This window comes from Macaca nemestrina, chromosome X, assembly GCF_043159975.1.
Source record: "Macaca nemestrina isolate mMacNem1 chromosome X, mMacNem.hap1, whole genome shotgun sequence".
NCBI classification, from domain to species: Eukaryota; Metazoa; Chordata; class Mammalia; order Primates; family Cercopithecidae; genus Macaca; species Macaca nemestrina.
The window spans coordinates 527455-550821 of NC_092145.1; the positions used below are offsets into that span (position 1 = coordinate 527455).

Consider the following 23367-nt stretch of genomic DNA (forward strand, 5'->3'; position numbering starts at 1 on the left):
GACATCACAGCTTAGATTATTTTGGATATTGCCAACTGTTTTGGCTGCCCAAAATATTAATCCCTTTCTATGAATGCAAAATTACCCCACCTCATGGGTTTTGGTGGGAAGCAAAATGTACCTCCTACTACAAGGGATGAAAATTCTAGATGCTAACTTGCCTAATCTGCATTACAGCTAGGCAGTGGCCACATAACCTAAGCTCCCTCAATCAGATGTGTCTGTGCCAGATTGACTTGGAAACTAAAGATATAAGAAGATTTCTCTTTCTGGTGGCAGTGGTGTAATCATTTTTCTAATCAGACTTTTTTTTTTTTTTTTTTTTGAGACAGAGTCTCGCTCTGTTGCCAGGCTGGAGTGCAGTGGCACAATCTCGGCTCACTGCAAGCTCCACCTGGTTCAAGTGATTCTCCTGCCTCAGCCTCCTGAGTAGCTGGTAGTACAGGTATGCGCCACCATGCCCAGCTAATTTTTGTATCTAATCAGAGAATTCTAAGGTGTGATTTGAGGCATTTTTCTTAGGTATAGCTGAGCCAGGTTCTACATTCCCTTAAACAACTTCTATGAGATCTCTACTGTCCTTTTAATAAACTCCCTTTCTGTTCAGTCAGCTAGGATTGGCCTCTACTGCTTGCACCTAACAACCCCAATTGATACAGCTCCTAATATTTACCTCTGGCCCTGCCCTCACTCTGAGATATAAGTAAGATATCATATCTCACATATCTCACAGGTTCCATATAGGATATCTCACAGTGGTTTGGCTCTACACCTGATATCTCACAGTTATGGAGCCAAACCACTTACTAGCTGTGTAACCTTGAGCAGATTACTTCTTTCTGAACCTTTGCTCTTGTATAAAATGAGAATTATATTAATACCTACCTCACAGGATTATTGTAATGGTCAAGTGAGAAACTTAGGTGTCAAAACTTGTAAACTGAATAATGCAATACAGTATTGTAAAATATAATTTATACTATTATAGTTTATTCTACAGTAATTTATTAAATGGTAGTGGTACCTTGTTTTTCTTACCACATGTGTGGGAGGCTTGTAACTGTTTCTTTACTCCTGGGAAACAAGGTTTCCCCAAAATAGCTGTATCTGCAAACAATGGAGGGTTTTATTTCTTTTGACATGGCCTCAATAGTCCTTGTAGAGCACCAGGAACGAAGCACTCTGTTGGTAATGATTTGAACAAACAAAATAATTTGAGGGTTGGGAACTTGAAAGGGAGGTAAAATAGATAGCAGAACGATAACTGATATTTCTGTAATGCAGGCTCGAGAGACATAAAAAAGAAACTGATGCAAAACACTTTGAGGTCTCAAGGAAATAGAACTAAAAAGAGGATCTTGCAGTAAAAACAGTCTATTCAGGTTGCCACCACTGAAGCAAATGAATCAGGATATCGTTAACATTTTTGTCACTTTGCTTGAGATGCAAATATCATGGAAGAAATATGTACTGGATTGGCCTGACTTGGCTAGCACACCTGCTCTTTGGCTAGGAGAGGGCCTGGTTCCTTTAGACCATATCCAAAGGAGATAATTCTCTACAAAGAAATTGAGGGTGTGGGGATGACAGAAAAACACATGCTGACAGCAACAACAAATGCACATGATTGTGAAATGGAAAGAGTAATCTTGTTTTTTTCTACCATGTCATACTGCCAGGCTTTAGTGCTATGCCAGGTTCAGAATTGTTTTTTGGTGCAGAGAGACTGGCATCATAATTTATCTTCCTTAGAAAGCAATGCCACAGCACCTCCAAGGTTATTGGCAAATATCAAATAATGATGAGTATTGGGTTTTTGTCTTCTGAAATGAGTAAAACAAGTTCTCGCAGTTTTTTGTACTTGAAAAAGTACAGTACAATTTTTATTTATGAATGTTTTAAAAATTGCCAATTTTCTCCAAGTTCCAATAGCTCAGTTTTTTACTGCTCTAAATATAGAGTTTAAAATGCGTTGTTTTAGATTTTCGGTAACCATACAAATTTAGCAATTAAAGATATTAGTGCTACCAAGCGACTTTGAAAAATACGATGACTAAAATAAAAAAGAAATATTTTGAATTTTAGTGCTTAATTCCTTCTGTTGGTTATGGAAGAAGTAATTGAAATGTAGGTGAAGGAGCTAGATTGGAGGTATCTGCTATGCTCTTATCACTGGGACAGAATTTCTCAACCTCAGGGGCCATTTGGGGCCAAATAACTCTTAGTTACAGGGTGTTGTTCTGTGCATTGTAGGATGTTTAGAGTCATTTCTGGACTCTACCTACTAGATGCCTATAGCATTCCCTACCCCTCAGTTGTGACAATCACATATATCTTCAGACATAGCCAACGACTTGGGGAGGGTGTATAAATCACTGCTGGTTGAGAACTACTGGACTAGAGGTAAAGCTACAAAATCCTGTGCATTATGAAAAATATTTATGAAGATTTCCTCTTTATACTGAGGTTGAGGCAAATCAATAAGGGTTATTCAAAACTTTGTGGCCTAAGCATTCAAGAGATTTGTATCCTACAGATCATGAATATACCACAAGCAGGAACTAATACAATGCAATAACAATTACAGGGCAGCATTGCCAAAAATGAGAAGGATTTAGGCCACAGACAGAAATTACATCACTGAGAATTCCATACAGACCCTGTATATGATAGCTAATGCTGAAGCACACTACGCAATAATGCTGTGATATAGTGTTGCATTATTAATTGAAAATAAGTCAATATAACTGGGTTTTCCAATGGAATTCTTAAGAATGTTAATTTTTTTCTGTGGAACACACTTTAGGATAAGCTGGACTGGGAAGAAGCTACTGAGTTTGCACGCTTAAGAACCAAGCAGTATTTTCTACCCACACTGTCCTGGGAAACAGCCCAGAAATACGTATCAGGTGTAGCTTTCAAAAACAACATTTATTTGGCCATGAACTAGCTGATCAAGATTATATTCTTACTCAGAATATAATTTTAACTAGTTAAGAATGTATATATCATTATACACCAAAACAATGCTAGTCCCATTACATTGCCCATATATTGAGTATCATGGTGATCTGGACAATATTAGTCCCTTATTTAAAGCTCAGTAAACCACTAACATTAAACAAATAATTTGAAAAACTTTATTGCAGGTTTTGCATGTCTCCCATTTCCAACATACCTGTGACTGGTCCATTTTTATTCATTATATCACATTTTTGTTTTCCCCTAAGAATTTGCCATAACTTGCAGAGAAAATTGCCAGGACAGATGTATTTCTGTACTGAAGCCTCAGCGTGCCATTCTCACACATTGTCTTTATTTGGTAGTTCTCTAGGAAACAAGGCTGATACTTTAGCTTCCCTTTCAAATTCAACTCTATATTCTAACATGTATATTTTTAAGCTGTCTGGAAGCATTGACAGTTTACATTTCCTTAAAATGAGGATAAATATAGAGTCAGTTGAACTTGCAGAAATCAATTTTCAGAAGGATTACAATCCAAACATTACAAAATGAGATATTACAGTGAAAGTGGCGGTTACTTTTGGATAGATTTCAGATCTTTCTCTAATTATAAAATATAAAATATCTCTGTAACCAAGAAGTATTTTGTGTCTGTGGGTTATATAGCTTAAGGTATTATGCATTGATTTAAAAATTACTAAACATTAAAACACAGACATAGCACTTAGAAATGAGTCCACAAACTATGCAGGACTACAGTCTTTTTTGATAAATCCCCTCTTAATTTTAAATACCTCTGTGAAACTTGCCTGGTCTACACTTATAAGACACAAGAAGCTACTTATATGTCTCAGGACATGGATCTGGTCCAAATACTCAACTATTCAGAGATATCAGATACCAGCGTTGGTCCTGGCACTCATCCATGAGTTTCTTACGAAGAGAAGAGAAATTATGAAATAAAACTGTGATGTGCACAATAATGTTATCATTTCCACCACTGAATTTTACAATTACTTTTCAATAACATGTTTCCTTTTACTCTGACATCTAGAAGTTCTATTCAATGAACACTGAAAAGATATAGACAGATAGATGATAGCTAGATAGATCAGACATGAAAATTAAAACTGTGAATTATAGCTCTGTCATTTACTTGCTCTATGACTATTAACAAATTATATCCATAAAATTTTATTTCTTTGTATTTCATGGAGATAGTAATTCCCAGCACAAGTTAAGTAAAAAACAATGTTCAAATCCAATTACTACAGAAATTAAAGATTTTTCTATATGGACAAGCTGAGTACTCTGGCTCTGGAAATGATTAGGAATACCACATAGCTCAATAATATTTGTGGCTGATTAAAATGGGAGAGGGCACACTGAATGGCAAGAAGAAAATCAAGAGAGCATGGTAACATGGAAGCCAAGGGAATTGAGTGTTTAAAAAAAGGTAGACTGGTAGGCTGTGTCAAATAAACCTAAGGAGTTAGGTCAGATAATGACATCAAAGTGTCCATCAGATTTAACAACATGGAGATCATTAATGACCTCAGTGAAGCTGGTGGTATCAGAAATAAGACTGAGTGAATTTCTATTGAGAAAGGAAAGATGGAGAGTGTGTTTTTTTAAACAGAATAAGACAAAATAATAGGTCAGTCAGAAAGCTTTCCAACTGGTAGATCCCTTAGTCCAGCTCCCATCTAGGTCACTAATGACCTCTGTCACTTACTAGCTGTGGAGCTATAGGAGAATCAGTTCATCCACCTGATTCTGTTTCCTCATCCTTAAAATGGTTTAAAAAATAGTACCTACTTCATAGAGTTATTATGTAGATTAATGGCTAGAATGCTTATGCTGTGCCAAGCAACATACCTGGCACATATTAGCTATTCAATAAATGTCAGCCATTATTATAAGAGAGGAAAGAAATTGGCCAAATTAAGATCATGTAACTAAGATCAAAATTCTAATCCAAATGTTGTAAGAAAACCATCTAGGACTAATTTCTTTCTTTTTTATTTTATTTACCTTGTCCTGGTAGTTACAGATCCAATCAGTTCCTTTCTCAAATAAAATCAGGGTATTTTACTTTTGAATGTAGAGTTATCTAGACTCTTACTCTCTGAGAAGTTGCATCTTACCTGTCTGGTTGTGACTGACACACAGTTGGCATTTTCACTGGTCCTACCAATTCGAGTTGGGCAAAAGTTTTCCTTGGAGACTTTACGACCATAAAAACCAGAAGGGATAATGATAGATGCCTTTTGTGGGTAGATGATCCCCAGTTGCTCTCCATAGCATGCATGAGCTATATCTTTCTTCAGGACTTTCTTTAGTTAGGCTCGGGGAATGTTGGAGGTAGATAATGGAGAAAAATACTGTATAACTCCCAAAGTACTTCTAGGTTCTTATAAAGGACCTCAAATTTCAACTCTGCTAAATCCCCATACAGTGCCTAAATATCTTTTATAGATTCCCAGTAATCAGTCATCTAGAATCTTCCTAAACACTTTTAATAATAGGGTATTTGTTATGTGGCTGTTGAATAGTTATATTGATTAAATGTGTTTCCTCATGTTGAATGAATTCCTGGTCTCCCTGTTGTAACTTCTGCCTATTAATTCTACTTCTATCACTAGGAGTTATAAAAAAACCAAGTCTGAGTCCTCTTTTTCATAATAATCTATGAGATATTTAAGGACAGTGACTTTCTTGCACTACAAACAAATTTTCTCAACCTAAATTGAGAAACTTCCTAAGTAATTTCCAAACTTCTCACCATACTTTAAAATCTCATGTGAACCATGTCTAGCTTGACAATAAATTTCTTAAAGTATTAGAAACAACACCAAGTAGAGTCTGAATGAAATAGAGAACAATGTGATTTCTGGAAGTCACCTTTTACTTCTACTTTGAAAACAAGCACACTATACTATTATTGCCTATCTTATGAGACTGTGTCAGACACTTTATTGACTACCCAGTATTTATTTCTACCTTTCTTTACTAATAGGAGCCTTAATTTTGTTTGTGGTAATAATGTACTCAACCCCAGTTGAGACGCTTGCTTTTTCAGGCTCTTTTTAAGCTAGGGACAGCCATGTGACACAGATATCTACCTTTCGCATGCTATGATATCGCAAAAGTTACTATAAATCCTTATCTTTTGCTTCTGCCTCTCGTCTTCCCTCCAAGTGAATCTATTAATATTCCTCTCTCTTCCTGAACTTCTACTAGCAAAATCCATTCTACCCAAATTTCTCATCCAATTCTGACTGAGGAAGTATATAGGCAGCCTACTATTCTAAGCTTATTGCCAAACTTATCTTATTTAATCCTCAAAAATACCCTATGAGCTCAGTAAAATTATTATCCACATTTTTCAAAAGAAAAGCAATGAGTATCAGAAAGGTGAAGATACTAGAGAGTAAGTAGTAAAGCTACTATTTAAACATAGTTCAACGTGTTTTTAACCCCTGCCCTGGGGTCCTCTTACTAAGAGTCCTTTGTCAAAGGGGCCAAGAAGGCTAATTAGAAGCAGCTGTGGTCTGCAGCGCTCAGAGAGAGGAATGAAAGAGGCAAGTGAATACAGCACCTTCAACTGAAATATCCAGGTTCTTGCAGTGGGACTGATTAGGACAACTCGACCCATGGAGCACGAAGATAAGCAGGGTGGGGAAATGGCTCACTCAGGAGTGACACTGAGCCAAGGGAACCCTCACCCCCAGCCAATGGAAGCAGTGAGTGATTGTGCAACCCCTGGAAACCACGCTCTTCCCATGTATCTTTGCAATCTGCTGATCAGGAGACCCCCTTGTGAGCCCATCAGGGCCTTCGGGCTGACACACAGAGTTGTGTGGAGTCTTGGCAGAGCAGATGCTCAGGCACACAAAGAGACCCAGTAGCTTTACATACTCCAGCCTCAGGATCCCCAACATACATGTCTACAACTCATGCAGGGCAAGAGAGCTGCACATACCCCTAGGAAGGGGGTGGAACCTAGGGAGCTGAACAGCATTGTTCTGTGAGCCACACTTTCATGGCACCTCACAAGATAAGACCCACTGGCTTGGAATTCCAGCCAGCTACCAGCAACAAGGTGGGTGAAGCCTGCCTGAGGCTGGACAGAGCCCCCTGTGGGCAGGGGGAGGGGTGGGCACCATCTCTGCTGTTTGGTCAACTCAGCTGTTCCAGCCTCTGGGCTTTGGAGAGTCCAAATGGTCCAGACAGGAAGGGTCCCTCCATTGCCATGCTGTGGCCAAACTGCTTCTTTAAGTGGGCCCAATCCATTCCTCCTCACTGGGCAGGACCTCCCAGCTGGGACTTCTGGCCATGCCTGCTTGCACATATTATGAACAGAGCTCTGAACTCTCTCTAGGATGGAGTGCCCTGAGGAGGGGAGGGCTGCCACCTAGGTTAGGATGATTCAGCCGTTCCAGCCTGCAAGCTTTGGAGAGTCCAAGCCAACGGGGACAGAGGTGGTTCCCCACCATGACACAGCTGTTCTGTTGAGGTGTGGTCAGATTGCTTCTTTAAGTGGGACTCCAATCCACTCCTCCTCGTGGGGCAGATCCTCCCAGCAGGGTCCTTCAAGTCAGAGCCTCTGGCCACCCCAACCCATGTTCTATGGGGCCAACAGAGCTCTAAATTCTCCCTGAGACAGAGTGCCTGAGGGGCAAGGCAGGTTACCACTTGAGCCATTCAGGCTTCTCAGCCAGTCCAGCTTCTGGGTCTTGGAAAGCCCAAACCAGACGGGGGCTGAAAGGATCCCCAACACAGCACAGCTGCTCTACCACAAAGCAGCCAGACTGCTTCTTTAACTGGGTTCCTGATCATGTTCCTCCTGACTGGGTGAGAACTTCCAACTGGAGTCTCCAGCCACCTCCTACAGGCCTGTTGGAACCAGCAATAAATCAGTAGTCCTCTGGGATGGAGCTTCCAGAGAAAGGGGCAGGATGCCATCTTTGCTGTTTCACAGTCTTCACTGGTGATACCTCCAGGTATGGGAATAACTGAGGCAAGTAGGGTCTGGAGTGAACCCCCAGCAAATGGCAGCAGCCCTACAGAAGACTGGCTAGACCATTAAAAGAAAAACAAACAAACAGAAAACAAACCCCAATATTATTGTATCATGAAAAAGAGATCAATCCATGGAGAGGATGTAACAATTATAAATATACATGCACCCAATATTAGAGAACTCAGATTCATGAAGCAAATATTACTAGATCTAAAGAGCATGGGTCAATGTAATAATAGTGAGGGATTTCAACACCGTACTCTTAGTAGACAGATCATCTAAAACACTGGATTTATATATTTATTTATTTTGAGGCCGGGTTATAAGACTGGTAAATTTTTGTATTTTTGATAGAGACAGGGTTTTACCATTTGCCCAGGCGAGCACTGAGCTCCTGGGCTCATGTGATCCACCTGCCTTGGCCTCCCAAAGTTCTGGGATTACAGGTGCGAGCCACCATGCCTGGCTGAAACACCGGATTTAAATCAGGCTTTAAACCAAATGGATCTAACGGACATTTGCAAAATATGTCATCCAATAGTTGTAGAATACACATTCTTCTCAAAAGCACATGAAATATTCTATAGAATAGGCAATATGTTATGACAAAAAACAAGTCTTAAACTTTAAAATAATTAAGTCATATCAAGCTTCTTGTCAGATCACGGTGGAAAAAAAATTAGAAATAAATAGAAAACAACTTTGGAAACCATACGATACATGGAAATTAAACAACATGCTTCAGAGAGATCATTGGGTCAATCAAGAAATTAAGATGGGAATTAAAAATCATTGAAACAAATGAAAATAAAAATACAACATCAACTAGGTGACAATACCTTGCAGGGCTGGGGCAAAGTTCTCCAGAAGGCCATGTATGCTCTGAATCAGCATCCAATATATGGTACTGTTTCTCCCATAGCCAGGATTCACGGGTCCAGGAATCAAGGGGTGGAAGTGGAAGTGGCACCACTCACCATCACCCCAAGTGAAGCAAAATTTTTGCTTCCTGTTCCCACAACATCACATTCTGCTGGCCTAGAAGTCTTAGTCCCAGAGGGAGGAATGCTGCCACCAGGAGACACAACAACGATTCCATTAAACTGGAAGCTGGATGGGAGCGGTGGCTCATGCCTGTAATCCCAGCACTTTGGGAGGCCGAGGCGGGCAGATCACCTGAGGTCAGGAGATCAAGACCAGCCTGGCCAACATGGTGAAACTCCATCTCTACTAAAAATACAAAAAAATTAACCAGGCATGGTGGCAGGTGCCTGTAATCCCAGCTACTTGGGAGGCTGTGGCAGGAGAATTGATTGAACCTAGGAGACGGAGGTCGCAGTGAGCTGAGATCGTGCCATTGCACTCCAGCCTGGGCAACAAGAGTGAAACTCTGTCTCAAAATAAGGAATACATAGAAACCCTGAACAGACCAATCACAAGCAGAAAGACTGAATCAGTAATAAAAAGTATATTGCCAACCAAAAACGCCCAGGTCCAGATAGATTCACAGCTGAATTTTACCAGACATTCAAAGAAGAATTGGTACCAATCCCACTGAAACTATTGCAAAAGATAGAGAAAAGGGGATCCTCCCTAAATTATTCTGTGATGTCCGTATCATTCTAATACCAAAACCAGCAAAGAACATAACAAAAAAATAAAATTACAGACCAATATCCCTGATGAACACAGATGGAAAAATCCTCAACAAAATACCAGCTAAACAAATCCAACAGCACATCAAAAACACAATACACCATGATCAACTGGGTTTCCCAAGGATGCAGGGAAGGTTTAACATACACAAGTCAATAAATGTGATACACAACATAAACAGAATTAAAAACAAAAACCATATGATCATCTCAATAGAGGCACAAAAAGCATTTGATGAAATCCAGCATCCCTTTATGATAACCCCCCCCCCCAGCAAAATAGGCATAGAAGGGATTTGTTTAAAAAACAAAACAAAACAAAACAAAAAACAGCTATATATGACAAACCCATAGCCAATATCAAACTAAATAGGAAAAGGTGAAAGCATGCCCCCTGAGAAGTGGAACATGCCCACTTTCACCACTTCTATTCAACATAGTACTGGAAGTCCTAGTCAGACCAATCAAGCAAGAGAGAGAAATAAGGGTCATCCAAATTTAAAAAGAAAAAGTCAAATTATCACTGTTTCTTAATGATACGGCCATATACCTAGAAGACTCCTCCAAAAGACACCTAGATTTGATAAACAAGTTCAGTAAAGTCTCAGGTTACAAAATCAATGTACAAAAATTGGTAGCACTACTATACACCAACAATTACCAAGCTGAAAATCAAATAAAAAACTCAATCTCTTTTACAACAGCTGCAAAACATTTAATACCTAGGAATATACTTAACCATTTAATACCTAGGAATATACTTAACCAAAGAGGTGAAAAATCTCTACCAGGAGAATTACAAAACACTGGTGAAAGAAATCACAGATGACACAAACAAATGGAAACACATCCTATGCTCATGGATTTGAAGAATCAATATTGTGAAAATGACCATACTGCCCGAAGGAATCTAGAGATTCAGTGCAATTCCCATCAAAATGCTAACATTGCTTTTCAAAGATTTAGAAAAAAACAATCCTAAAATTCATATGGAACCAAAAAAGAGCCCAAATAGCCAGAGCAATCATAATTAAAAATTAAAATATGGAGGCATGACATTCCTGGACTTCAATTTATAATACAAGGCTATAGTTACTAAAACAGTATGGAACTGGTATAAAAGTAGGCACATAGAACAATGGGACAGAACAGAGAACCCAGAAATAAAGCCAAATATTTACAACGAGCTAATCCTCAAAAAAGCATACAAAAACATAAATTGGGGAAAGGACACTCGATTTAATACATGGTGCTAGGAAAACTGGCTAGCCACATGTAGAAGGATGAAACTGGATCTGTATTTTTCACCTTATACAAAAATCAATTCAAGATGGAAAAAAGACTTAAATTTAAGACCTGTAACCATACAAATTATAAAAGATAACCTTAAAAAATGTCTCTGGATATTGGCCTAGAGAAAGAATTCACGACTAAAAACCCCAAAAGCAAATGCAACAGAAACAAAAATAAATGGGACCTAATTAAACTAAAACACTATGCACAGCAAAAGAAATAATCATCAGAGTAAACAGATAACCCACAGAATGGGAGGAAATATTTGCAAATTATGCAGCCAACAAAGGACTAGTATATAGAATCTATAATGAATGCAACAAATCAGCAAGAAAAAAATGAAAATAATCCCATCAAAGAGTAAGCAAATAACATGAATAAACATTCATCAAAAGAAGATACACAAATGGCCACAAAACATATGAAAAAATACTCAACATCACTAATCATCAGGGAAATGCGCATTAAAACCACAATGAGATACCACCTTACTCCTGCAAGAATGGCCATTATTAAAAAGTCAAAAAAGCAGTAGACGTTGGCGTGGATGTGGTGAAAAGGGATGGTGCATACACTGCTAGGTGGGAATGTATAACCTCTATGGGAAATAGTATGGAGATTCCTTAAAGAACTAAAAGTAGATCTACCACGTGATCCAGCAATCCCACTACCGGGTATCTGCCCAAAGGAAAAAAAGTCATTATATGAAAAAGACACATGCACACATGTGTTTATTTCAGCACAATTCACAAATGCAAAGATATGGAACGAACCTAAGCACCAATCAACCAATGAGTAGATACAGAAAATGTGGTATGTATACACCATGGAGAACTACTCAGCCATAAAGAGGAACAGAATAATGTCATTTGCAGCAACTCGGATGGAGCTGGAGGCCATTATTCTAAGCGGAGGAACTCAGGAATGGAAGACCAAATTACCCTATGTTCTCACCCGTAAGTGGGAGCTAAGCTATGAGAATGCAAAGACATAGAGAGTGAAATAACGGACTCTGGAAACACAGAAGGGGGAGAGTGTGAGGGTATGGGATTAAAAAAACTACATATTGGGTACAATGTACACTACTCGGGTGATGAGTGCACTAAAATCTCAGAATTTACCACTATAGAATTCATCCATTTAACCAAAAACCACTTGTAAGACAAAAGTTATTGAAATTAAAAAAAAAAAAAAAATTAAACAGTTATTGAGCAACTACTATGTTCTGGGTTCTAATTCAGGGGTGGGCAAACTATAGCCCCAGAATTTGGCCCACAGCCTGCTTTTGTACGGACTGAGAGTTAAGAATAGTTTTTACACGTTTAAAGGATTGCAAAGACAAACATACAAAGAAACAAAGAAGACTGTGCAACAGAGATCATCTGCGGTCTGTAAAGACTAACACATTTCTATCTGGCCCTTGACAGAAAGAGTCTGTGGGCTGCTGGTCTCCTCTAACGGTGATAGAGATGCCTACACGGTTAACATTAATCCTTGGCACCAGAATCCTCAGCACCTAGGAACCAGATCTTGCCTAATACACTAATTTCAGTCTTGATCACCTTCCTCCGGCGTAGCGGTTCTCAAACGTCTTTGTCTTTGTGCTATTCGCGTATAAAATATTCTTTCATAAGCAACACTTCTCCTTTTAGGAGTGCCTCATAATGGGGAGAAGGGGAACCCCAACACCCTTTAAGGGTTCACTGCTTCGCTGCCACCATTTCCGACGGTTTACACTGTTTTAAATGTGGATCTGGAATTGTTTTCAAGTTAAAAAGCAAAGGAATCATGTCCTCTGAAAATATTTGCTTTTGGCATGCTATAAATCAGTGTTGACTTTTGATATTGATGTGGTACATTAGGAGGGAATTCTCAAAAATGCTGAAATCTGGCCCCGGCCCAGTTATCACTGCTCTTAAGTTTCTGAGGGAGATACATGAATGAGCCCACGGCAAATGGAAAATGAGGAGTTTCAGTGTTTCCTAGAATTATGCTCAGCTACCCAGTACCTGACTGTCTGGTTATCCTTCCCTTCACCTCCCTGATGCAAGGAGTTTGGACCAGAGGCCTAAGGGGGCTTCTCCTGAAGCCCAAATCCCAAACTGGTCACCAGTCATGCTCCGTAACTCCTAAACCTGACAATAAGCCAGCCGGCCAGGTCTGCAGCCCGGGTTAAGAGGAGCATACCAGGAAACAGCCAAAGAGCAAAGGACCATGAGCCCTTCAACCGCTTTTACAATAATTTGGGCTAGGCGTTCAGGGCTCCGTAGGACCCTTCCTGGCAGCCAAGTGAGAGTGAGAGAAAGAGGAATGACGGTGCTTCCCGTTACTTCCACACTGTTGAAATAGAAGTAGAAGCAGAAAAGAACACCCTACAAGTCCCACCCATTTTGAGGCACTCAACTCACAGTGACAACCCTCCACACCTCTCCCCCGCAAAAAGACGCATAACAAAAACACCTACTCCAAACTGTGTCCTTATATCTCAGCCCTGAAGATCAGTATTGTGTGCCACTTCGGCCCAAAGGATGCATTTCCCCAGGGTTGAAAGTCTGAGAAAGAGGCTATATTCCGAAGGGTTCTTGGTGTCACCATCAAAAGGATCAAAAAGACGCAATAAATAAGAAAACAGCTTAGTTGGGTTGCATGCTCCATTTGAGCCAGTAAGCCTTGGAAACTTAAGTGTTTTCAAATGGAACGCCATCCTGCTTTTGGGGAACACGGAGGCTGCCTTGCAGTCACATGATCGCACACCACCAAAGGGCCACGCACTCTGATTTCACCCACTTAACTAAAAGTTGCAGCAAAATCCCTATTACAGGCCAGGCGTGGTGGCTCATGCCTGTAATCCCAGCACTTTGGGACCCCGAGGAGGGTGGCTCATTTGAGGTCAGGAGTTGGAGACCAGCTTGGCCAACATGGTGAGACCCCGTCTCTATTAAAAATACAAAAATTAGCCTAGCATGGTGGTGCGCGCCTGTAATCCCAGGTACTCTGGAGGCCGAGGTAGGAGAATCGCTTGAACCCAGGAGGCGGAGGTTGCAGTGAGCCGAGATCACGCCACTGTGCTCCAGCCTGGGTGACAGAGTGAGACTCCATCTCGGGGATGGGGGGCGGGGGGAATCCCTATTACAAATAAAAGCTGTTGTGATCCACACTGCATATACCTCTGGGAAAAGAACCGGAACCGTGAATTCCAATGCAAATTGATGCATCGGCACCGGACCCGCTGCATTGGACACGTTTGCATTGCAGTCACCCCAGTACGGAGCACATCACAGATGATCTCTGCAGGTTCGTTGCCCTGGGGCAGGTTCGTTGCCCACATAGGAGGCAGGCATAGTGCAAATTTCAAAGGAACGAACACATCCTGGAGCCCAAAGAGCTATCTGGTTCTGCTTCTGGCCTCCTGACAAGTAGGGAAGAGAGTCACATTTTATAGACGAGGGACACCAAAACCACACATGAGGAGTGCAAGAGTAGCTTTATCATGGATTTAGGGCTGTGGTTACAAGGAAGCTGTAAGGAATAAAATGACTCCCCTGCCACGAAGACGTACTGTGCCGACGAGTGGAAGGAGAAATGTGGCCATTACAAAGACACAGAAATACGTTCAGAAATGAGGGGCAGGATGAAATCATCGAGGGTAGGTATTTAGAGGGAGAGTGCCGTGCAAAATAAAATCCTCACTATGAAACAAAGGCGGAGGCAGGAGGCTGCGTTGGGTGGAAGAAGCAGAGGAAGGAGACGAAAGGGACTGTCATTTTCATGTCGTGGCTTTTTAGAAGATGGCGGTGTCCTCTACTCTGATTCTATCAAAGTGTGTTCTTGGGATGCAGGTAACGTTCAGCCAACGAAATAATTCCTATGGCGGCAACAGGAATAACAAAACGCAGAAGCGGGAACGATGTCTTTTTTATTCCTCCCCAGGTGCAAACGTGGATGTGTGAGGTTTGGTAACAGGCAAAGTCATCTGGTTCACGTGACTGATGGGAATCCCCTGCGGTCTGGGCAAAAAGTCACTGGGTGAATGGGATGGATCAGACTCCCTGTCCTGAGGGGGAGACGGTTTCTTGCAGAACGAGGTGAAGGAGGTGGTTCTGCTCAGCAGTCAACAGTGGCCACATCTCCACCTGCAGCGACTTGATGGCTTCCGTGTCCTTTTCGTGGGCAGCCATGACCAAAGACTGGAGCAGCAGAAAGAGCTCCTCGGGAAGCTGGCCGCTGCTCTCCTGCCCGTGGCTGTCAAAAGCCTCCCAGGAGTACTTCTCCAGGGTCTGGGCGTGCTCCGGCAGCAGCTTGGCCGGCGGTGGTTGTAGGAGGAGCAGCAGCAGCACGCGGGACACCTCGCAGCGGACCAGCACGTCCGAGAAGGCGCCCAGGGCGGCGGGAGAGGGCGCCGCCGAGCCGGAGTTTGGAGGAAGCAGCGCGGCCGGTAGGGCGGGGGTCGCCCCGGTCCCGGGCCCGGGCTGGGGCCCCGGCGGCGGGGGCGGCGGCAGTGACTGCACCGGGTGGCTGCCGTGCTCCCGCGCCAGGCGCTGCATGCGCGTGAAGACCGCCAGGGCGCCGGTGTAGTCGCGCGCCAGCAGCTGGCAGGAGGCGGCCTCGCCCAGCGCCTGCAGCGCGGCCAGGGGCAGCTGGGGCAGCTGGAGCTGGGCGGCGCGCTGGAAGTGACCGGCGGCGGCGGCCGGCTGGCCCAGGTCGCGCAGGGCGGCGGCCAGCTCGAGGCAGAGGGCGGCGGCGGCGGCCGGCTGGCCCAGCTCGAGGTGCAGACGCACCGCGGCGCCCAGGGCGCTGGCGGCGGCCTGCAGCGGCTCCCCGTAGGCGGCGGGGCAGACCAGGCGCTGGCGCGCGTCGCGCTCCTGCCGCAGGAAGAGGCGGGCGGCCTCGGTGAGGGCCAGCGCCTCCCCGGGCCCGTGGAAGAGCGCCTGCTGGCAGCGCGCCACCGCCAGCTGGCACCAGGCCGCGTACGGCAGACACTCCTGGGCGCGCAGCTCCCGGCCCAGCTGTCCGAACTGCTCGCCGGCCTCCGCCACGTTCGGCTTCCGCAGGAACCGCTTCTTCAACTTGTTCGATACCAGCCGGTAGCGGGCCAGGAAGTCCCCGGCCTCGGGTCCCGGGCCGGCGCCGCCGCCCAGGCCGGCCGCCGCCGCCGCCATGCTCGCCGCCCCAGGCACTTCCGGACGCGCTGCCGCAGCTGGCGGACGGGCGGGACGGGGCGGGGCGGGGCGGGGCGACGTGCCCTGCGTCCCCCTTGGCGGGCTGCCGGCGTGCCGGCGCCCGCTCCCCAGCCCGAGCGTGCCCCTTGCCCTGGTGATGTGCAAAGAGCGGGATCGGAGGCGGGGCCTGGCCGGGCTGTGAGCGGCGCATGCAAATCCAGGGTCTCGGGGATGCGGAGCCAAGACCCTGGGAAGGTACGCGGGGCCTGGCCGGGCGCCAGCTGCTGCTAGCTCGGCTGCAATGCAGATGGTCTCGCTTGCTGAAGGCCTCCCACAGCCTCTCCATCTGAACATGACCCAAACTAAACTCGTGACCCTAATTCCGTGTCCGTGCATTTCTCGACTGTTTTCCCCCCACCGCTCACTCCTCCATCTTCCTGTCCAGGGCCCCTTGCCAAGCGCCGGGTCCACCTCTCCGTCCCCAGCCCGGTTGCCTTTAGGAGTCCATCCTGTCGCAAGGCTGCAGTCATGGTCTTGAGGCCCACCCGCCCCAACGAACGCCATCATGCTGAGGACTTTCCCGGGCAGGCCCTGACTTGCTCGGAACCAGCGGGGGTGTCCCCTTCCCACCCAGGGCCAGTCCCCTGCACTGTCACCGGGAGGGACCGCTCCTCTGTGCCATCCCTGACTCCCACCCAACCCCAGACCCCCACCACCTCTCCATCCCTCCAGCTGTGGAGGTCTCACAACCCCCCACCCCACTCACCGCCCACGCCCCCAACACACCCCATGTCACCGCCCAGCCCCCCCCCACCCCATGTCACCACCCACCCCCCCCACCCATCTCACCGCCCACGCCCCCCCCACCCCAAGGCAAAGTGACTGAAGCAGGCAGGTGGGTTCCTTTAAACATTTTATTGACAGAATTAATGAAGACCCAAGACTTTGGGGCCCGGGTGGTGGGGGTTGATTTAAGGCCGGGGGTTCGGGCCGGGGGATTTGAGGCCGGGGAGTTTGGGGCTGGGTGGGTGGACGAGTGGACCTGCCAGGTCCCAGGGGCCGGGCGTCAGAAGCTAGTCCCCGCCGGGGGCCACTTGAGAGATGGTGGTTGTGTCAAAAAGGGTGCTCAGCAGCCTGTTGTTGTGAACCGCCATGTCCAGCAGCAGTGGAGTGATGTTCCTCTCTCCGTTGTTCTGGGCCTCGTTGCCCGCCAGCTCCAGGACCTTGGCCGTCAGGTACTCGATCACCGCAGCGAGGTAGACCGGCGCCGTGGGACTCAGGCGCTGAGCGTAGTGGCCCTCCCGTAGACCGCGCTCCACCTGGCTCACCGAAAACGAAAGCTCCGCTCGGACGGTGCGAGAGCGGGTCCGCCCCCGGCCACCAGCCCTGGAGGACCGGCGATGGCTCCTCCTCTCCGACATGCTGGGCGTTGAGTGTGCTATCTCGGCTTGCCCTAGCTAGACAAGATGGCTCTCAAGATGACAGTTACCGCGTCCAGTACTGTGTATCCTAGCGACCAGGGCCCAGCCCCTCATTGGCTGGGGAGCCGAAACCAATGGGCACGCACGTCCGGTGAGGGGCACGCACGCGGTGAGGGGCACGCACGCGGTGAGGGGCACGCACGTCCGGTGAGGGGCACGCACGTCCGGTGAGGGGCACGCACGTCCGGTGACGGGCACGCACGTCCGGTGAGGGGCACGCACGTCCGGTGAGGGGCACGCACGTCCGGTGAGGGGCACGCACGCGGTGACGGGCACGCACGCGGTGACGGCCTCACAAGGGACACGTCCATCAGGTGACCTCAGCGCTTTCCCATTGGCCTCGAGGGAGCAGGCCTGGGCCTAGAAGTGACTGGAGGGCCATGGTGGGGGGAGGGGAATCCCGCTCGTGACCCTCTCTCTGCCAGTGGGGACTCTCCCTTTCTACTGGATGGGAACATTGTGGGAAAGACAGAGGGGTGGGCGAGGGGAGAGTGGGTACCACGCCTTCACAATGTTGCACATCCGTCACAACCACCTAGTTCCAAAACATTTTCGACACCCTCAAAAGAAACTGAAACCCCTGCACCTATAAGCAGTCACTTGCCACACGCCTCCTTCCACGCCGCCACTACCAACCCCCACACCCCGCCACACACAGCCCTCTCCCCCCGCCCATACGCACGTTCCCGATAGTCCCTGGCAACCACTTGTCAATCTGCTTTCTGTCGGTAGAGGTTAGCCTGTTTTGGAGATTTCCTATAGATGGAATCGTACGACCAAATGTGAGGCCTTGTGTGTCTGGCTGCTTTCACTTAGCATAATGGTTTCATCAGGGTTCATCCATGTTATTCACTGCTAGAGTATGGAAATACCACTGATTGTTGCAGATTGATCTTGGGTACTGCAGCTTTGCTGAGCATACTCAGATAGGGTTGGCGTATTAGTCCGTTTCTACACTGCTATAAAGAACTGCCTGAGAATGAGTAATTCATAAAGAAAAGAGGTTGAATTGCCTCATGGTTCTGCAGGCTGGACAGGCTTCTGCTTCTGGGCAGGCCTCAGGAAACGTGCAATCATGGCGGAAGGCGAAGGGGAAGCAAGCACCTTCTTCACATATTGGAGCAGGAGGAAGAGAGAGAGAACGTGCGCGAAGGGGGAAGGGCTGCACATTTTCAAACGATCAGATCTTGTGAGAACTCTATCACAAGAATGGCAAGGGGGAAGTCCGCCCCCGTGATTCTGTCACCTCCCACCAGGCCCCTCCTTCAACAGGTGGGGATTACAATTCGACATGAGATTTGGGTGGGGACGCAGAGCCAAACCATCTCGGGTTTTTCTTTTTTTTCCTTTTGATGGACTCTTTAGTGTCCTCTATATAAGAACATGCCATCTATGCACGTATGAATAGAGATGGTTTTACTTGTTCCTTTCCAATCTGGATGCCTTTTATTTCTTTTTCTCGACTAATTGCCCAGACTAGAACTTTGAGTACGATGTTGAATTAGAAGTGGCAAGAGAAGACATCCTTTTCTCATTCCTGATCTTAGGGGGAAGTCAACCAGTCTTTCGCCATTAAGTATGATATTATCTCTGGGTTTTTCATGGATGCCCTCTACCAGGTTGAAGAAGTTTCTTTCTATTCCTGGTTTGTTGAATGTACTTTCATGAAAGGGTATTGCGTTTTGTCAGATGATCCTTTTTGTACATGATTAAGATGACCATGAGTCTCCCCCCCCCCCCCCGCGCCCCCCGCCGCTCCACCATGCATTCTGTTAATACGGTGTATTATATAAGTTGATTTTCACATGTTGAACCAACCATTAATATGGTGTATTATATAAACTGATTTTCACATGTTGAACCAACCTTACATTTGTGGGATAAATCCTGTTTGGTCATAGTGTATAAAGAGTGGTCAATAAACATTTCGTTGAAAGAATAGGAGTGGATCTGGCAAGCTTCTTGGAGGACAGTGCGTGTGTTAAAGAATCTGTAGCATGATGAGAAGCCAAGGCACTGGTGGGAGGAGGGGAGTTGCAACCAATTCATTAAGGCTGGAGAGTAGGATGCCAGTGGAGTAGTAGTGGTTGATGTGGCTGGGAAAGAGGTAGGCAGGAGCCAAGACATGGAGGCTCTATTATACCATGCTCAGGGTTTAGAATACCCTGTAGGCTACACTGAACCCACTGTGGTCTTTCAGCTTGGGAGTGACATGGTCTGATTTGCCTCTAGAAGGATCACTCTGGAAGCTGCATGGAGAATTGAACAGAGAGGATTGTGTGTGGAGAATAGAACAGAGAGGACTGAGATTGGAATTAGAAAGCTGCTGTATTATACCAGTCTAGAAATGACAGATATCTCAACTAAGACAATGGCATTGGTAGATAAGATTAGGGGACAGAGTCCATGCAAAGTTTGGGTAGTAAAATGGCACACAGTAGGCACTCACTACATATTACTCATACTGGCGAACCTAGCTGGAGACATGATAATTCATTGTCTCATTCTTCAAAAAATATTGAAGGGTAGCGCCAGGCATACTGTGTTAAGCATTGAGACAACACCAACGAGAAATATAGATCAGATCCCTGCCTGCAGTCTGGTGGAACATACAGACAAGGAACCAGTGTATAATTATAACACTATACTGTGATAAGTGCTATGAGAGGGGAAGTTCAAGGTGCTGGTTATAGTTTGGTTTGTTTGACCCCTCCAAATCTCATGTGGAAATTTGAAACCAGTGTTGGAAGGTGCGGTCTAATGGAAGGTGTTTGGGTCACGGGGTGGATCCTTCATGAATGGCTTGGTGCCAGCCTCACAGTAATGAGTGAGTTCTCACTTGATTCATTCCCACAAGAGCTGGTTGTTAAAAAGAGTGTAGCACCTCCCCCTCCCCCCGCAACCTTGATTCCTCTCTCACCATGTGATCTCTGCACTTGTCGGCTCCCCTTCACCTTCTGCCACGAGTGGAAGCAGCCTGAGACCCTCACCAGAAACCAAGCAGATGCCAGCACCATGTTTCCTATACAGCCTGCAGAATCATGAGCCAGATAAACCTCTTTTCTTTATAAATTACCCAGCCCCTCAGGTATTCCTTTATAGCAACACTGATGGACTAAGAAATTGCTGTAGGAACACATAAGAGGAGTAATTTACACAGACTTTTGGGATTGGGGAAATGTTCCTGGAGAAATGGTGTCCAATATGAAGCTTGAAGAATGAGTACAAGTTAGCCAATTGGAAAAGTGGGGCATTGGTTGGCAGGGAAGGGGCATGGCGATGGGGAAGTGAAAAAGCTCTAGTATGACTCCACAGGGGTAGAGTGAGCTGACTACAGACTTTGGAGTCATTCCTGGACAAATGGGATGAAGGAGGAGGTCTGCGTATGGGTAGGAAGATGAGTTCAGTCTCGAGCATGTGAAATTTCAAATGCTTGTGGGATATCCATATGGAGATGAAGGATATTTGGCTTAGGAGTTCAGGAGTGAAGTTAATACTGAAAATATAGATTTGCGACTCATCAGGGTAGTTCTTGAAGCCATGAATGTAGTTGAGACCATTCAGAGAGAGCACATAGAATATATAAGGGGACCAAGGACAACTTCTTTTAAGGGGCAAGCAAAAGAGGAACATCATTGGAAGAAGACTAGAGGAGTATCTCCACAGATAAAGTTGGTGTGGGGCGGGTGGAGGGGGGGGCATGCTGAAAGATAATCAAGCCAGAAAGAGATGAGAGCAAAGGTTCAGAAGGAAGCCAGAGGAACTGAACAAGAAGTGACAAACTCAGAAACACTTGCTGAGTTCCAAAATGATAAGCATTAAAACCTGTTCACTGAATTAAGCAATGCAAGTGTTGCTGGGGGCCTTGGCAAGAGCAATTTCAATGGAGGGGTTGGAGGCAGAAACTAGACCAGACTTGTACTAGGAGCTCGTGAGAAATTCCAAGACATATCTTCCCAATACTGGGCAGCATGATAAATGTCCACATTAGAGAGAACTGGTGAGCAGGCCATGCTCAGCCAAGGCATTTTACATGCCTAATGGAATCTTGCGTAGAAACCTTCTCCAAGCGTAGAGGTAAGGGTAGGTCTGATGGCAACAATTTCACTTACTTTTCCTTCGTCTGCGAATGTCTTGATTTCCCCTGCATTCCTGAAGGTAATTTCACTTTGTAGACAGGGTTGCAGTTCTTTTGTTTCGCCACTGAGAAGTGTTATGCCGCTTCCTCTGGCCTCCATGGTTTCTAATGAGAAATATATTGCCATTCTACTTGCTTTTGCCATATAGGTGAGGTTTCCTTTCTCTCTCTCTCTCTCTCTCTCTCTCTCTCTCTCTCTCTCTCTCTCTCTCTGCTTTTGAGACATTTTTCCTAGGTCTTTAGTTTTCAGAAGTTTGACTGGGATGCTTCTTAGTGTAAGTTCCTTTAAGATTATTCTGTTTGGGGTTCACTCAGCTTCTTAAATGTATAGGTGTGTGTCTTTTGCCATATTTAGAATCTTCCAGCCATTATTTATTTGAATACTTTTTCAGTCCCACCCCCTTCCTCCTTTCCTTCTGGCACTACGATGACACAAAAGTTAGCTCTTTTGTCATATTCCCACAGATCCCCAAGTTTCCACTCATTTTTTCCCCCAGTCACTTAGGCTCAGGCCACATGTTCTGACTGGGGGTTTTAATGTTAGTTCCACTTCAAAGCCTTTCCAATGGTATTTGGTTCTGTTAAGCATGATCAGCAGTCTTGGAGCTGGCGAAGTCTATATCCCTTACTCAGTACAGTTCTCGAAGTCCTTTGTATGTTGTATAGGATCACATCTGTACATACACAGCTTGGGGGTAAGCCCAGAAGTTCATACACAGCTTCATGGGTTTACTTTCCCAAGCACTTCCTCCCTCCCTGCAATCTCCCCAGCACTTTCTGGTTCCCTCAGCTTCCCCTTTTTAACCTTCTAGCCAGAAAGCTGTTGCTATTGCTTTAGGTACTCTTCTCTGCCACACACTTCCTGTGCCTTTGCCTTCCTCTGGTGTCATTCAGCAGGAAGACCAAAGAGAGAAAAAAGAAGGCATGGGCACCCTCTTGGGACCTACAATCAGGGAGGAAGGTTACTTTCCTTCAGAGTTTTAATCACCTGAAGGCCCTGGCGGCTGCCACTGTCACTGTCTCTACCTCTGACACCACCACTGCTGCCACAGGATTGCCTGTGGGCTAGAACATGAAAGTACGAAGAAAAGAAGAAAGAAAAACCGGGGATCCCCTTAACTATCGCTGAGGGTTGGTATTCCCTTTTCCCTCTTCTCAAGTCAGAACCAGAGCTCTCTCTGTTCACACCACTGTCTACTTCTAACTTGCAGGCTACATTGAGCCAAGGATACTAAAGGGGGAAAATGTCAAATTCACTGCTCTTTCAGTGGTGCTTCAAGTTGTATGTAGTCTTTCCCCAGTCTGCCTCCTTCCATATACTTTTCAGAGTCTTCAAATAGCTGGCCCATGCACTGTGTCCACATTTTATAGCTGCATTCAGTAGAGTGTGCATGCTTCATCTCGCCCAGGAGCAGAAACATTCTGGAGATGTTACATTTTACTTTTATATTTAAGTGGAACAAATTTGTTCCCTTGTAAGTAACTGATTTTGTGTGTGTGTGTGTGTGTGTGTGTGTGTGTGTGTGTGTGTGTGCGCGCGCGCGCATGCGCGCGCTTAGGTGCAGAAAAAAATTCTTTGATTTTGAAGTACCATAACACAACTAGAATATATCTCAATATTGATTGTCCTGCATCAATTTTTCCTGGTAGA

General features: G+C 45.4%; 3 protein-coding genes across 4 annotated transcripts in view; 1 reads left to right on the top strand and 2 right to left on the bottom strand.

Annotated features, from left to right (window-relative positions):
- Positions 1-14403: 14403 nt before the first annotated feature.
- On the bottom strand, positions 14404-16124 carry LOC139360790 (40-kDa huntingtin-associated protein). Its single transcript, XM_071088832.1, has one exon. It carries the CDS (start codon positions 16095-16097, stop codon positions 14979-14981), a length of 1119 nt encoding a protein of 372 aa, XP_070944933.1. The 5' UTR covers positions 16098-16124; the 3' UTR covers positions 14404-14978.
- Positions 16125-17170: 1046 nt separating this feature from the next.
- On the bottom strand, positions 17171-17518 carry LOC139360763 (histone H2A-Bbd type 2/3-like). The gene has a single exon (XM_071088686.1). The coding sequence runs from the start codon at positions 17516-17518 to the stop codon at positions 17171-17173; it is 348 nt and encodes a 115-aa protein (XP_070944787.1).
- Positions 17519-17537: 19 nt separating this feature from the next.
- The window catches only part of LOC105468345 (chloride intracellular channel 2), an 84252-nt gene continuing 78422 nt past the window's right edge, over positions 17538-23367 (top strand). Inside the window, exon 1 of one of the 2 annotated variants that reach the window (XM_071088685.1) lies at positions 17538-17669. The gene's annotated coding sequence lies outside the window, so the exon portion shown is untranslated. The remainder of the gene's footprint in view (positions 17670-23367) is intronic. The other variant, XM_071088684.1, reaches the window with a different exon arrangement.

Coding starts and splice junctions, on each gene's coding strand:
- LOC139360790 (XM_071088832.1), bottom strand. CDS start 16,097: ATGGCGGCGGCGGCGGCCGGCCTGGGCGGCGGCGCCGGCCCGGGACCC.
- LOC139360763 (XM_071088686.1), bottom strand. CDS start 17,518: ATGTCGGAGAGGAGGAGCCATCGCCGGTCCTCCAGGGCTGGTGGCCGG.